At 44.4% G+C, this 15216-nt stretch overlaps 2 protein-coding genes across 8 annotated transcripts in view; one reads left to right on the forward strand and one right to left on the reverse strand.

Annotated features, from left to right (window-relative positions):
• Positions 1–5826, reverse strand: part of MINDY2 (MINDY lysine 48 deubiquitinase 2) — a 35172-nt gene extending 29346 nt beyond the window's left edge. The window contains exon 1 of the mRNA XM_080626261.1: positions 5028–5826. Coding sequence (XP_080482387.1) covers positions 5028–5702 — 675 coding nt within the window. The 5' untranslated portion in view covers positions 5703–5826. The remainder of the gene's footprint in view (positions 1–5027) is intronic.
• Positions 5827–5973: 147 nt separating this feature from the next.
• Positions 5974–15216, forward strand: part of ADAM10 (ADAM metallopeptidase domain 10) — a 46962-nt gene continuing 37719 nt past the window's right edge. For 4 of the 7 annotated variants that reach the window (XM_080625998.1, XM_080626000.1, XM_080626005.1 and 1 more), the window contains exon 1: positions 5974–6436. Coding sequence is in view for 1 of the 7 variants with exons in the window: in XM_080625996.1 (XP_080482122.1) it covers positions 8827–8881 (55 nt within the window). In the remaining 6 variants the exon portion in view is untranslated. Of the gene's footprint in view, positions 6437–8673; positions 8882–15216 lie in introns of those variants that run through there. The other 3 variants (XM_080625996.1, XM_080626004.1, XM_080626001.1) reach the window with 3 other exon arrangements.

Raw genomic sequence — 15216 nt, forward strand, 5'->3', positions numbered from 1 at the left:
CATGTAAATAACAGGACTACAGGTTCAAAAAGCTGATTCTTAAACTTCTAGTTCTGAATTGGCAGCAGTCAAGCCTTAGCAAACATCTGCTTGCACACCCCTGAGTTGGCTCTGGTTCATTACAGCTTCTAAGGCACACGGATGTAATGGCACAGAACAGAATTACTTACGCTAGATCTGCCTGAAGTAGTTCTAGGACTACAAACAGTACATGTGCCAGCATAATATAGTATAATAGCACTGCTCCCTCAAATATTAGCAGGAGTACTGCGATGACTCAGGACCAAAACTAGCTCTTTTTAATATTTATTTAAAACCTTCTGTATCAGCCAGCTCAGCCAGCATTGCTTGGGGATTTCTCCTCAGCACCACATTTGGGAATCTAGAAGGATGCGTGTACTACAAACAGCAGCTATACATGGGTTACCTGTATTTGAGTTCTTCATACTCATGGCATAAACATACTAATGTTTCAGACCTTATGGACTTAACAGTATTATTTGTATCACTGATTAAAAATCTGAATTTTCCCTCACAACTGTAATGCTAAGCAATTTATGGTTTTTTACTGCAGAACCAAAGCAGGTTTATTTGTATCTGCAGAATATCTCATAGCTGCATATTTTAACAAGCTAAATCTCAAAATTAACTGCTCAATTAAATCCTAAACAAAGTTAATGTATTGCTTCATGGCATAATTTTAGGGCTGGCATGTTTTGTGGGACCTTGATCACACCTTCAAAGTTTCCAACACAGTCACAAGTACTTCTAATAAAGCTAATGTAGGATATAGAGAGAACATGACATTTCCTAACTGTTTGGAACTTCATTACGAGTGCTTAAGCTATAGGAAACAGGAAGGAAAAACACGTCAAAACTTCAGAGAGAAAAAAAAAAAAAAAATCATACAGAACCACGGTCATTCTCCACATAAATCAACAGAAGAAAACAATTTAAGCAGTTGCTGTCCATAGCAATTTTATTTTGAGGAACAGTTTTCTTAATAGGTTTCAATGCTTAGCTTCTAATTTTCACATTAATTTTACATTTTAGGAAAAACACGTTTCCTCAACTCCCACCCACTTCCTGTACCCCTCTCTTGCAGCTTCCTGTCTTTCGTCTTGTTCCCTTTCTTCCTAACTCTAGCTACTTTTCATTTCCGACATTCAGAAGTGGGAAACTAAATCTTTCTCACCAACTATAATGTGAGGTACAGTTGAGCCCCCTTTGTAATTAAAAGAAGACTGGTAAACAATTTTCGTATTGAACAGTTGGTGTAGTACAACTTCACACTTTCTATGCATTAGACTACAAACTGGAAAACTACATAATACTAATTTTAAGTATTTCCCACTGTATTCTCCCACGCTTCAGAAAGGCTTGAAAAAAATAACTAAGTGATGAAGTCCCACATAGACGCTAACACTTCCAAAAATACTACATGTACAGACCATGCAAATGTCTAATGGCTTATTATTTATAGTCTCAGAACATGTTTATCTAAAATATGCAACTCGCCTAAATTCAGAGTTCCAGAAGACATAAGGGTAGCTTCAAGGTGCATGACAAAATCAATTAATATTCCCTGCAAATACATACATTTTGCATTGTGGGAACAGCTTCATAAACTTGTCACACGATAGCCTAATAGCACATGCTGCTACCCAATAACCTTAACATCTTCCCCCCTCAACCAGGTTTCCTTCAGTCCCTCAGAGCAGTCTTCCTGATCCAGAAAATACAAAACTACAGGCCTACTGGTCTGCAAGCTCAGGAAGGCTGCCAAGGCCTCTGCTGAGCAGTCGTCAGAAGCTCACCAGCAGCTCGCCTTCAGAGGCTAAGCCAGTCCATCTGAGCAACCTATGCAAATTATGGTCATAAGGAGGTTTAGCTCAGTAACAAGAAAAAGTAGATCACGCGCAAAGGACAGATGCCAGACCTCAGACCTGGCACCACTACTGCAGACTCCCAACAAATCAAACGGATATCAGCAGGAGCATACTGTACTCGGCTCCTCTGAAAAAGGGACATTTTTATGAGAACCTAAAACTAAGTATTTCTAACTAGAATTTTTTTACTCTACTTCTCTTCTGCACCTCAGTTTGAATACATCTATACATAAACAGTTCTATAACATTTACTTACATAATTGTTACAATCACCTAAATAAGTAAATCATACAGTTCTAAAAGTTACCAGAATTTTAGTACAACTCTGCATGTAAGGAACACAGCTCCCAAAACCTTCCATTCAGAGGACTGTCACAGAAAAAACTTTTAAAGACACTGTCAAATAAACTACTGGGGTTATTCTCCTACGTGAAAAGCTGTAAGGACAAGATACTCCATATGCACTCACTTCAAGACAATATTAATATTATTTATATTGCATTATGTTTTCCCTCTGGCTTATTTTATGGTCCAAAACAATTTGTTTCTCTGTTCCCTGGACATTTCAGATATGTCATTTCTGTGCAATGCATTAAGGTTCAGAATTTTTTGGCACCATGACATCACCACCTACCTAAGAAACAGAGCAGAATTACATGGCAAGCTTACTAAGCTTTAAGCATCTGCTGATTGCCATGGAGTACATCCTGAGGAGGGCTACCCCCACACAAAATTACAGCTTAATGCAACGCCAGACATTATCAGAAAGTGATGCATGAACTGTATGTAACAAAGATCACAAAAAGTACTTAGAAAAGCAAGCTTTGCACTGCTAAGCTTAACTACATAGTGTGCCACAGCCTCGAGGGAAAACTGAGCAGTCTTCAGATTTAAACAAGCTGAAAGTCAGTGCTCCACACTGAGACAACCCATGCTTGTACATACATTTTAAATGTTTGTTTTGATACTCTAATAATGCTTTTATTTCCATCACAGAAGCCTAAATGGTTACCACAGTTTCACAGTTACTTTTTCAAGTTGGTATCATACTGGTTTTGTTTTATTTTTTCTTAGAACATCTTTGTAACACTTGTGTAAGCAGAACTCCTCAGCTCTATGTCCTTAAGGCTAAACGGCATGTTACACTTACACAGGCAGTCTGCAAAAACACTCCAAAAGAAAAGTGATATCATAGTTGTAACATTTAAAAGTACAGCTTCTACAGTCTGCCACCTCAAAGTTGTATGCCCAGACTCTATTGAAAATATTGGATAAAAAAGAGGTAGCATTTTTATTACAAGTTTAGTTTCAAAAACTGGTGCTATCAAAAGGGAATCTGAATAGTGCCAATGGGTGCTGCTATTTTTGAATTCCCAAAAAACCCAAGCATTGTCAAACCACTGCCTCACAGATGACAGCATAGAAATGCAGAATTCAAAGAATCAACTATTTTTAAGTAGTCTTTCTAGCTGTACTTCTCAATAAAGAAGTGAATGCTAATATCAAAAAATACCTACAAAAAGTATAATAAAACCTGAATAATTATTAGGAATAGAAAAGAATCTTGCTCCATTAATGAACAAGATCTTCTAGCTACTAGGAAGAAAAATTCTGAACATGTGGTACACTTACCTAAGGTACATCTAAGGTCTTCTTGTTATTGCAACCCTTTACGCAAATTAACAAACTGCCTATCTCAGTATCTCCTCCCTCAGAGACGACTATCTCAAAAAAAACCTGTTTTTAATAATGGAAGCATGCAATTGACCATGGAAATGAAAATGTTCATGAAAACTTGAAAACTAGTATCGTAACTGTGGTTTCTCAACTTTGAGCATTTCAATCTATTATCTTCAGTTATTTGAGACCACACCTACCTACAGGATGACCAAAACTCTCAGCCTTGTCAGGATAAAGTTCTGAGATGGAAAGTTGGTGGCTGATGCAGGGAAGAGAGCCCAGCCCATAAGTGTTTATCTTTTTATTCTCTGTTGTGATTTCCTTTCCCATCCTCATCTCCCCTTTACATCATTTCCGCCCCCACCACCACATAGCTTCTATTCACCTAACACATACTATGATATTCTAGTTCTGCTTTTGTCTATTTTTATCTATTGGTCTGCTCCCTTGTTCTCAAATTATAATTACTTGACCTAATCTAGTGTTCATAATTACATTATGCCTTACTTTAATTGCTTAAAAGTTAAAAAGAATAATTTTAAGACTACAGTAAATCTGCATTCATGACTGCTATTAGAATATAAGCACATTCAGGTCTCAAAGCAGCATTTATTACAACCCAGTTTTATTCGTTAATTTAAATACAATCTATTCTGCGCAATTGTACAACTGTACCCCTATTCTTAAGGCAGTTAACTTGCACAAATCTGTATTTTATACAGCTCTGCATACACTTCACTGTGCAAAACTAACTTTATTTCCCAAAATACCACCTATGTTTTCATTGCTATAAATAGTAACGTTTACTTACTAGAAACATGCACACATCTGCAAGTAATGCATTGCTTAGTTTAATAAAGGCTCATCTAGATTTTTATTTTATTTTAAAGCAACAACAAAGTCTATATATTGCAGCCTGCCAATATTTATTTTCCAAGTTCTATATGTAAGATATGTGCTTAACAGCAGAAATAAGTCTTTCTTGACAGAATCATAAAATGGTTTGGGTTGAAGGAACCTTAAAGCTCATCCAGTTCCAATCCCCTGCCATGGGCAAGGACATCTTCAACTAGACCAAGTTCTCTAAGCCCCGTCCAGCCTGGCTTTCAACACTGCCAGGGATGGGGCAGCCACAGCTTCTCTGGGCAACCTGTGTCAGGGCCTCACCACCCTCACAGGGAAGAGCTTCTTCCGAATATCTGAATCTCCCCTCTTTCAGTTTCAAATCGTTCCCCCTTGTCCTATCCCTATATGCTCTTACGAAAAGCCCCTCTCCAGCTTTCTTGACAATGCTGTCTTACTCAGCACAAAGTTCTAGCTGCGCATTAACGCGGTGTCGGCACAGGTGCCCCCCGAACGCTTTCAGCACTACAAGGAACGCCCCGCCCGCCGCGGCGATGTCGGCGTTCAGGTCACGGCACTACCCAAGCGGCACCGCCCGCACCCGCAGCACGGTACCTTCCAGGCCAAGAGCAGCACGTTCATGATGGCCAGCAACGGGCAGGGTCCGTTCTCGTTCTGTGTAATGACGGGCGTGTTTTCCTCCTTCCAGCGGACCCACTTGATGTGATAGACCGACTGGCCCGGGAAGCGCTCCTTAGAGGCAGAGAGGAGCTGGGAGCCCCCCGCGGGCCTATCCTCTTCGGGCTCCGGAGCCGCGCCCTCCGAGGAGGCCCCCGCCACCACCGCCTCCTCGGCATCGCTGTTGAGCTCGGAGCTGCTCGGGCAGCAGGAGTGCAGGTTAGAAAAGGAGTCCAACGAGTCCAAGCTCCGGGACTCCTCCCCCGGGGGACTGGGAGCCCCGCTGCTCTCGGAGCCGGCCCCCGCGGGACCGCTCTCCGAGGTAGGCGCCGCTTCGGGGCTCTCCAGCACCGGCAGCCCCGCGTCTTCCGCCGCCGGCGTGCTGCTCGCAGGGGCTCGCGAGGGAGACGCCGTACAGGGGACCACGGAGGGAGCGGGGGCCCGCGTAGGGGAAGGGCTGCGCCGCCCGCCGCCCTCCTCAGCCACCGCGGGCCCGTCGCGGCAGCCGCCCTCGCCTGCTGCCGCCTCTTCCAGGAGGAGCTGGCTGGCAGCGCCCCCGCCGCCCGTCTTCAGCGAGCCCGGAGGCGGCGGGGGCTGCGCCAGGCTCTCCATGCCCGGCCCGCCCGGTTTCGTCGCTCTCTATTGGCACCGCAGCGGCTGTTCCTTCGCCAACAGCGCCCAAGACGCCATAACACCAGCGACGGCTCCGCCCCGCCGGGGACGTGTGGGCGGGAGCGGGAAGCAGCCAAGGGTGACCGCGGGGCCCGGGGCGGGGGAGGGAGCCCCGAGGGCGTGGCCGACGGAATCTGTCGGCGGACGGGAGCCCGGGACCGGCGCCGGGAACGCCCGGGACCGGGGAAGGGGGGGGGGGAACAGGGAGGAAGTGCGCGCGCCCTGCGTGAGGGGCGCGGGAAGCGCGCAAGCCTCTGCGCGAGCCCGGAAGGGGAAGCATGAGGTGTGGCAGGGTTGGGCCTACATCCCGTAACCAGCGGGCCGCGCAAAGCGGGACAGCTTCCTGAAGCGGCGCGGCTCTGAGGGTGCCCGGTACCCGCTCCCCACTAGGGCAGCGCCCGCCAGCGGGGATACGGCGGAAACCGTCTCGTTGCCGCGCCCCTCCTCTTTTGCAAGGAGGTGGCGGGGGCGGGCCGCGCCTGCGCGGGAAGGAGGAGAGCGGTGTGAGCAGTGAGGGGAGATCCGTGCCAGCAGAGGCTGAGGTGAATCGCGCCGGGAGCGGTGCGGGAAGGTCCGTGCCCGCGGGCGCTGAGGTGGAGTGCTGCGGGAGGAAGCCGCCGGCGGCTCGGCTGTCCATGTGGAGGCGTTCAGAGCTTCCTGCTGCAGTTTGTGAGGTACCGATATTACCGAAGTACCCATACAGTGAATATGATCGGTAACTTAGGAACTGATGCAGTCTTATTACTCCAGTCACCTTAATAAACCCCTTTCCTTCTCTCCCTGTAGAACCCTTCAGCTTTTAATCACAAATTTTGAGTACGGTTTTGGGAAGAAATTCTTATATTCTTTGTGCTTGGTAGTCAGACTTCTTATCTGTGGTCTTCCTAAACAACATTAGCAGCCTTATCTGAAGTACATTCATTGTAACCGTGCTTACTTACACGTTTATGTAGCTTCTCCCTGCCGTACCTGTTGGGGGGGCTGGAATTTGAGGATTTGGTTTTTTTATTCTGACAGGGCAATAGGACTGCAAAAGGAAAAATAAAGGATGAGAGTTTAAACTGAGAAACTTGTCACAAATCCTAATATAAAAAATAAATCTTTGGGTGAGCATAGGTGAATGTAAGAATTAGCATATTGACTGTCAAGAAATTAATATCTTTAATGTCTTTAGTGATGATATGGATGAGAGAATCGAGTGCACCCTCAGTAAATTTGCAGATCTCAGCAGCTTGGGTGGGAGGTCTGCTGGAGGGTACAAAAGCTCTGCAGAGGGAACTGGACAGGCTGGATAAATGGGCTGTGGCCAATGGAATGAGGTTCAACAAAGCAAAGTGCCAGGTCCTGCACTTTGGGTCACAACAACCCCATGCAATGCTCCAAGCTTAAGGAAGAGTGGCTGGAAAGCTGCTCAGTGGAAAAAGACCTGGGGGTGTTGATTAACAGACATTGAACATGAGGCAGCTTGTGCCTGGGAAGCCAAGAAGGGCAGGGGCATCCTGGCCTGTATCAGCAATAGTGTGGCCAGCAGGGCCAGGGCAGTGATCATCCCCCTGCACTGAGCACTCACGAGGCTGCACCTCAAATCCTGTGTTCAGCTCTGGGCCCCTCTCTAGAAGAGAGATAATTGAGGTGCTGGAGCACATGCCAGAGAAGGTCAATGAAGCTGGTGAAGGATATGGAGCACAAACGTGATGAGTAACAGCTGAGTTAACTGGGGGATTTAGTCTGGAGAAGAGAAAGCTCAGGGCGGACTTCATTGCTCTCTACAATGACCTGAAAGGAGATTGTAGTATGACGGGGGTCTGTCTCCCAAATAACAAGTGGTAGGACATGAGGTAACAGCCTCAAGCTCTGCCAGGGAAAGTTTAGACTGGATATTAGGAAAAATCTATTCACTGAAAGGGTGGTCAGGCATTGGAACAGACTTCCCAGGGAAGTGTTAAGAAGTCCCTGGAAGTGTTAAAAAATGTAGATGGAGGCTCCTAGTGACATGGTTTAGTGGTGGGCTTGGCAGTCCAGGGGTAGAGGTTGGACTTGATGATCTTAAAGGTCTTTTCCAATCCTGTGAAGCATTCTGCCATAATGGTTCACATTTTATCTTCACTGGAGGATTTTCCTTTATGCTTGAACCATGAAGGTTGCTCAAGACAGCCTCACAATGAAGAAATCCCTGTTCAGTGGGGGCAACTACAACATACTGTGACATGCAGAGCACCAAGAGAAATGGGTGACTTAAAATAAAACTTGAAAAGTAAGTAAATTGGTTTCTGCAAGGAAAAATGTGTATCGAGGACAACTGATATAGCCAACTGATGGAAGGTATTTACACTTCCATCACACCTCCTTAAAGGAAGGGGCCCAAGGCTGCTCACACAAAAGTGTGAGGGAGCTGAGAGATGCTGCTTGGGTACCAGCTCGTTCTTTTTCTCCAAGGACGCAGATCCTTGTGGCCCATGGAGATACCGGCACCACTCGGCCCCAGAAAGCCCTTCAAGGGTCCAGGGGCTACAGCCGCTCCGCCTCGCAGGCAGCCCGAGAGTGGCGGCAGGCGCGCCCTCGGCCTACCTCAGCCGAGAAGTCGCCCGGTCCCGGCGGTGCCGTGGGCGGGATCAGCAGCTGACGCCCTGCTGGTTACACCGCTGAGGAAACGCAGCTTGCCCGGACGCGGCCGGGCCCGCGGAGGCTTCCGGGAAGGCTCCGCCCTGCCGCCATTGGGCGTTGCCCCTGACGTGACGTCCTGCCCCGCCCGGCGGGCGGTGAACTCCGTTCCTCGGGGCTCCGCCCCTTGCGTGGGGAGGGAAACGCGGCTGCTCGTGCGTTTTGGGAGTGCCCTGCGGCCACGCCTCGCCGGTGGCGTAGAGCGGGCGGCCAGAGGAAGCTGTGGAGCGGAGCTTAGCGGGGCGGGGCGAGGCGGAGCGCTGCCGGGCGGGGGGCGCCGGGGCAAGCTCGGCGGGGGACAAAGCGGAGGGAGGCGCGGAGCTCGTCCCTCCCCATCCCAGCGCGCGACAAGGGCGGATGTGCTGTGGGTAGACGGCGGCGGTGGGGCCTGGGCCCGGTGAAGATGGATCTAGCGGGGACGATAATCCTGCTGTGCTCCTGTGCGGCAGGCGCCGGAGGTGAGGACGCGGCCGGGCCCGCCCAGCCCACGGAGCCCTGGCTTGGGAATGCTGGCCTTTCTCCTTCTTCCCCTCTTCCCTGATCTCTCTCCGCCGCGGCGCGGCTCGGGGCTGGGGGCGGCGGGCCCCTCTCCGCTCAGTGCCGCGCCTCAGCGCCCCGGCGGCAGGCCGCGGCTGGGCCGCCGGCCCGGGCTCTCCTTTCCGTCGCCAGCTCCCAGACACGTTCCCTCCATCCTGTCCAGGCTCTCTTTCCTCGCCGCCTGTGAGCGGCCCGGCGCCCCTACCCTTTTCCCGAGACTTTTTTCCGCCGAGGTCCGAGCTAGATGTTCTCTCATTTCTTCCTCGGCCCCTTTTCCCTGCCGCTCTCGGCTGTGCTTCCCCTGCCCTGCTCCGTTCTCTCGTCTGCGCTTCAGTTGCTCGGGACTTTCCTCACGGTCCAAGTAGCCACTTCCCGGTTATCTTCCTCCTCCCCCCCACCTCGCCCGCGGACGGAGTTAGGCGGCGGCTCTGGGGAGCGGTGGGGGGCCCCGGCTGCTGCTCCCGGAAGGGCTGGGAAGCGTCGCGGGGAGCGGGGGAGCGGGCGGGCACCCAGGTGTCCCGCTGCCCGCGGAGCGCTCCGCACCTCGCCTCCCCTGCGGCCGCTTCCCTGACCCCGAAAGCAGGAAGCGCGGGTAGACGGAACGCTCAGGTTGAGGAAAAAAGGCGAGCCCGGGTTTTTCCCTGAATTGTGACCGTAGCTTCAAGGAGGGTCTGTCTCCCTCTCTCCTAGGCCACAGAAAAACATGCTTGGGTTTATGGGGACGCATAACTTTGTAATGACTCCCGTTATGAGTTGGTTTTCAGCAGAGAAACTGTTAGGGCAGTTTGTTGACTGTGTCTGGTAACGTTTAATTGGTCAAATGATGGGTGGGAAGTAGTTTCAATTTTTTGCAAGGGTAGACTTTGGAAAAGGTGGACTTCGAAGGGTATTTGTAGAGAAGGATTGCTACAGCAGCTGAAAAGTCGTCTTTTCCATTTGGCACCTCTCCTATTTATGTGGGCTCTGCATCTGTGTACATCAATACCTATGTTTATTATTGAAGAATCTAGCCCTAAATCCCAGTCTTTTACATGTTATCAAGAAGTAGTATCAAAGTATGCGGAAACTTCAGTTGGTTGTACTTGTGGCTAAGCAGTGAGATGAAAAGCAAGCTGATTTGCGTGGTCAGAAGTCATCCCATTATTTATAGGACTAGGAGTGATGTACAGAAAAGGTTTTGGTGACTTTTTATTAATAGGTTTTTGTAAACTATCACGATATTTTAGACTTAATTATTGGCATGCATTTCAGGGCCTCTTTGTTTTCTGAACTAAACAGTGCTGGCACGGAATTAACACAAAGTGATTCATTAACCAGTTGTGAGGGTTGTTCCCACTGGTTAATGCCAGGCAGGCAAATATGCCTTAAAGTCGTAGTAAGCATAAGAAGTACTTCCTTCTGGATATATAGAAGAAAGTTCATGAAGTGTATTTTAATTTAGAGATTCATGTTAATTTTTTTCTTTGAGAGAAGAATGGGCACCTTCAATATCTCTTGCACTAGGAAACATACCTCACTAGCAGGTAACAGAAGCACATCTCTTGGTGTTTATCAATGAAGGTAGATGTCTAAGGAAAGCTTAATAATACTGGATAGAAATCTAGTAGTGATGTCTAATACACATCTCTGAAATACCCTATGAAACTCTTCTGGTAGAAGTCTCAAAGTAATTACGAAATATTTACCATAACTCTTTGTGGAATTAAGATTGTTTTTAAATATTAGAACTTTATGTTTTAACTGCTCACATTTTTCGAGTTTACTGTAATTTTTTTTTTTTTATTTAATGAAAAAAACCAGGGCTCTTCATTTGCATGCTTTTCTTCTGGGCAGGCATTAATATCTGTGTGAAAAAGGATAAATTCATGATTCTTAACAGTTTTACTGTGAGAGCAGTGCAGAGTGGAAACAACTGAAACCCAGTAATTTGCTTGTTTCATTTGTGGACATTGCGTATTAATTTTACGCAAATCTTGAAGTTAAGTTCTACTTATCTGTAATGTTGTCTGGTTTTAAGCATGCAGGTATATTAAGCAGTACTTAATTATCCATATTTAATAGTGTTCTTTGGGGAATGGAAATAACTGATAGAATCATTCTAACTGAGCATCATTAGAAGAAAAAAAAAAAGGGGTGGGGCAAGGAGAATAGAAAATATGAAAAGAGAACTTACGAGATTCCCCAAAAGCTGGAATTTAACTAGAGTGATCATGTGTTGTCTATGCTGATCAGATGCTGACTGTTGTTACAAATCTGTGATAAATTGCTTGTATTCACTGATACAACACACCCTTCTATGTGTTGCTAGGACTTTCAAGTAGTATCTTGGTGTCCTGTGCTGCTGGATATTGAACTACCTATTTCCCTGTGAGCATAGGAGAAATTCTGTTTTTTCTGGACACATGGGGGAGTTGTGGGAAGGCATTTATGAGATATTGGTATCTGAGCGATTTAGTTTGCATCTTTGCTATAAATTGGGGAGAATACTAGCCTTCATTAACATGGCACTCACCCTCAAGCATTCATCTGGCGTTTAAAAGCATTATGAATTCTATATGGCTGGATGAGACTGTCTAGTAAAGACAGCTGTCAGATGGTTGCTTCAGAAATGCCCAAGGTAATTAAAAGTAAATAAAATCAGGTGTTTAGTAACTTCAGAATACCGTTGTCCAAAAGCCCAAGACTGCAGTTTATTTTTGCTTTTAAAAGAATCTGAAGGTTCAGTTATGCAGTATGGCAGAGACACTGCAATGAATTACTGCTGTCTGTTGGTCCTGACTGGCAATTCTTTCCCAGCTCTCCTTCTTCACTGCCTCTTGTTTGATGGCATGTGGGAGCCAATTCAACTGCTGATTTAAACAAAATAAATTAATCATTTCCTGCCAGACATGTAACAGTTTATTGTGCAGACCCAAGCCCAGTGGGAAGAGCTGGGACTTGCACAGAGTGGAGAGGAAGAGGATAAAACAAAAAGAGGCCATCTGCTTACACTAATGGTGCTGTACTGTCTAACTGTGCCCTAAATGTGAGTTTTCAGTGAAGGGAAATGATCCTGACTTGGACTTTTTGGTTGCATGTTTTTCTTTCACTAAAAGCTAACTTGACCAGAAGTGTGTTTTTTCGGCCAAATCTGTTTTAGTGCCAGCACAAGCGAAGAATAGAAATGGAGTAGAGGAAAAAGGGCAGTGGGACCTCGCGTTCTGCTGGCAGCCATGAAACTACAGCCTGAATAAATTCTTCAGCTAGATTTAAGTTTGGAGGTATATGGTAGGATTACTGGCTTTCAGTATACTTAAGCATGGAAGGGCTAAATCTGAATGCTATGTACGCTCTTTAATGTCCCATGTAAAGGAAACATATTTTTAAGAGAAATAAACTTGACATTGAAAACTGCTTTAAGAAGTGCATCTTGCTTTGATTATTTTAATTAAAATTATAATAATCTCTTAGAGTTCTATCATATGGTGGCATTTCAAATCTGCAAATTAATTACGACAAAGTAAAAAAGAGTTGTCTGGTAGGTTAGCCTGGCTGCTGAACAATTTCTGATAGCCAGTCAGGTTGTATTCTGGGCTTCATTTTTCCCTAACAAACTTGAGTTATATTTTAACTATTTGCCTTTGTCATACAAATCTTAATGTGAGTTGTTCAGTATAAACCTCATCTTTTAGAACAGTACATACTTGATTTATCCTTTTCTGGGAAGTTAAATGTTATCTTTTACCATAGTATGTACAAACCTGAATGGATTTTTATGTTTATGTAAACTTTCAGTAGTTCTTTACCAGTCGTCTTTATGTGCATGAAGCTAGCTTCTATCAGGACTTCCTCCATAATCTTTTGAGATGATTATGAATGTTGAATATTATGAACTTTATAGACTTTTAACTGCTATAGCAGTGTTAACATTATACGTGCTCATGGAAGTTAATGTTCATTTGAAGCCTTGATTTCAGCCCTGTCTGAAATCCCTTTTCTAAAAAGCAGTTCAATAGCATATGCTCTGGTGATACATAGCTGCTTTTGTTTAGCAAGAGGCGAGCAGCAAGAGTGTTTGTGTTAAGTGCACACTATGAAAGTACTTAAAAGATAAGGAGTTCTTTAAGTTTTTGAGGAAGGGAAGAGAAACAGCATTGTTTCCCTTATGTGTGATCACATAAACTTTTTTTTTTATTATGTGATCACATAAACTATATAAATTCTGGTTAAGAAAAAGGTGTTTTGCTTGAAACCCTCTCCTTTGCATAGTAGAGAGAACAGTTATAAGGCTGCTTAATGTCAATAGTCTTTTGCTGCCTTGTAACAGTAGTTAGCAGTGAACAACTATTTGTGACTCAGTTGAGTGTAGTCTCTCAGCTTTCCACATGGTCATGAGACCTGGATTGGGTGCAAAGTATTATTGGGTCATCAGTAAATTTTCAAGCTTTAAAACTTTTTTCCTAGGTGCCTGAAGCTGTTCAAGGAGTACCTCACAATACTGAAGAAAGAATGGCCTATAACAATATAAGGAATGACTTGTTAGAAGCCTCCTACCATAGAAAAGTTGAAGATAATTTAACTTGTTAAATAGTCTTGGGATTATGAAGCACAGATGTTTGCACGTTCTGCAGCATACTAACTCCTTAGTTCTGATAAAGTTTTTAAATTGAGTTATTAGTATCATATTCTAGGTTTAGGTTAATTTTTAAAATTAAAACTTCAGCAAAGTTTTAATGTATATCAGTTAATTTTGACATTTATGTTGACACTTTGGGTCACATACCTGGATATATGGAAAGCATGTATCTGAATATATATTGTGCATCAGTTTGCTGTAACAGAGGGACTCAGATTAATCTTGTTTGGTTTATAGAAGTTCTTGGGCCATAGGAGGTTTTTCTGGTTCTGGGATTATGTTGTGATTAGAGTAACATTTAAGTGATTAGAGAAACATCGGACAGGTACATCCTTCATGCTGCAAACTCCTCATGCTGGTTGCTGAAACTTTGGATTTGTCCTGCATCTTATTTTAATTAGATTTATTTCATAAATGTTTAGGATACTTAAGAGGTTTCTGGAAGGCTGGATGAGGATGGACTTCCATTTTTGGACTAAGAGTGAGAGGAAATTAGAATTAAGTTGGTCTTTCATTGGACTGAATTTGCACTCAGCAGTGAAGAGTCAACATTTACAGAAGCCTACAGTACTGCAAGGAAATTTGAATGTTTATCTGTAGTATATAATTACTTGAATTTTAAAAAGGTATGGTAGTATCTTTTGCGCATTGTTAAATGCAAGCAATGCATTTGGGAATATTAATTTTCTTAGTAATTTGTGTATTGCTCGTAGAGCTTATTGGCCATCAAGTACTATGAAATGCTGTTATGCAGTTCCTATGATATGGAAAAAATCTTAAAATAAGTCTTACACTCTTCATGAGGATATGTTTGAAGATTACTGATTCAACCTAGAACTGGAAAACCAGCAACTTGCACTTTGTGTTCTAATTTCACATCCTTAGTGTAGATAACATTGTGTTTGTGTACCACAGCTTTCAATAGACAACTTACGTTTTATGTGGCTGACAGCTGAATTTGTCTTTCTTGTGAAAGACTGTGTTACAGCTAGTACAAGTGATGCTTTATATACTGCGCTAAGTTTGTATCATCACATTGCATTTTGGTGAACTAGAAAGGTGTGTCCAGCTTCTTTCAGTAAAAAGCAATAGTTCACTGAAACATCTAATGTTTTGGAATATGTTTTTTCAAAGGGGTCATGTAGGGAAGAACTTGTATAGCAATTTTTACTAAATGTTGACAATGCTGAAACATTTCTTATACAAATACAGTTGGCAATATATTGCTGTCAGGTTGCTTAAAAGAAAACTTGACTTTTTTTGCATAATAGCACTAAGATGGTGTTTACCTGTGAGTGGTTTGATACACAAAGTAGTTTCTGTAATGAATAGTTGATTTGTTCTTCAGAAACCACTGCTTGTATGGAGTGACAAGAGAAGAATTGGTTGTATGATTGTTGCATAAAGTGTATAAAAGAATACTGCAAGGCTTTGTTTCAAACAGTGCTAATGATTTCATGCTAGCCTACTGATAAGTTATGTATCAAAACTTCTTGGAGTTTTGAAACATTATACATAACTTAATATCTTTAATTCTTTGCTGGCTTTAATATTTAGTACATCTAGAAGCAGAACATAATTTGAGTCATAATCTGCTTTTGAAACCAGAACCACTGAAATGATCTCACTCTTGACTGTAGC

The sequence above is a fragment of the Psittacula echo genome, assembly GCF_963264785.1.
Source record: "Psittacula echo genome assembly, chromosome: 10".
In the NCBI taxonomy this organism is placed as follows: domain Eukaryota; kingdom Metazoa; phylum Chordata; class Aves; order Psittaciformes; family Psittacidae; genus Psittacula; species Psittacula echo.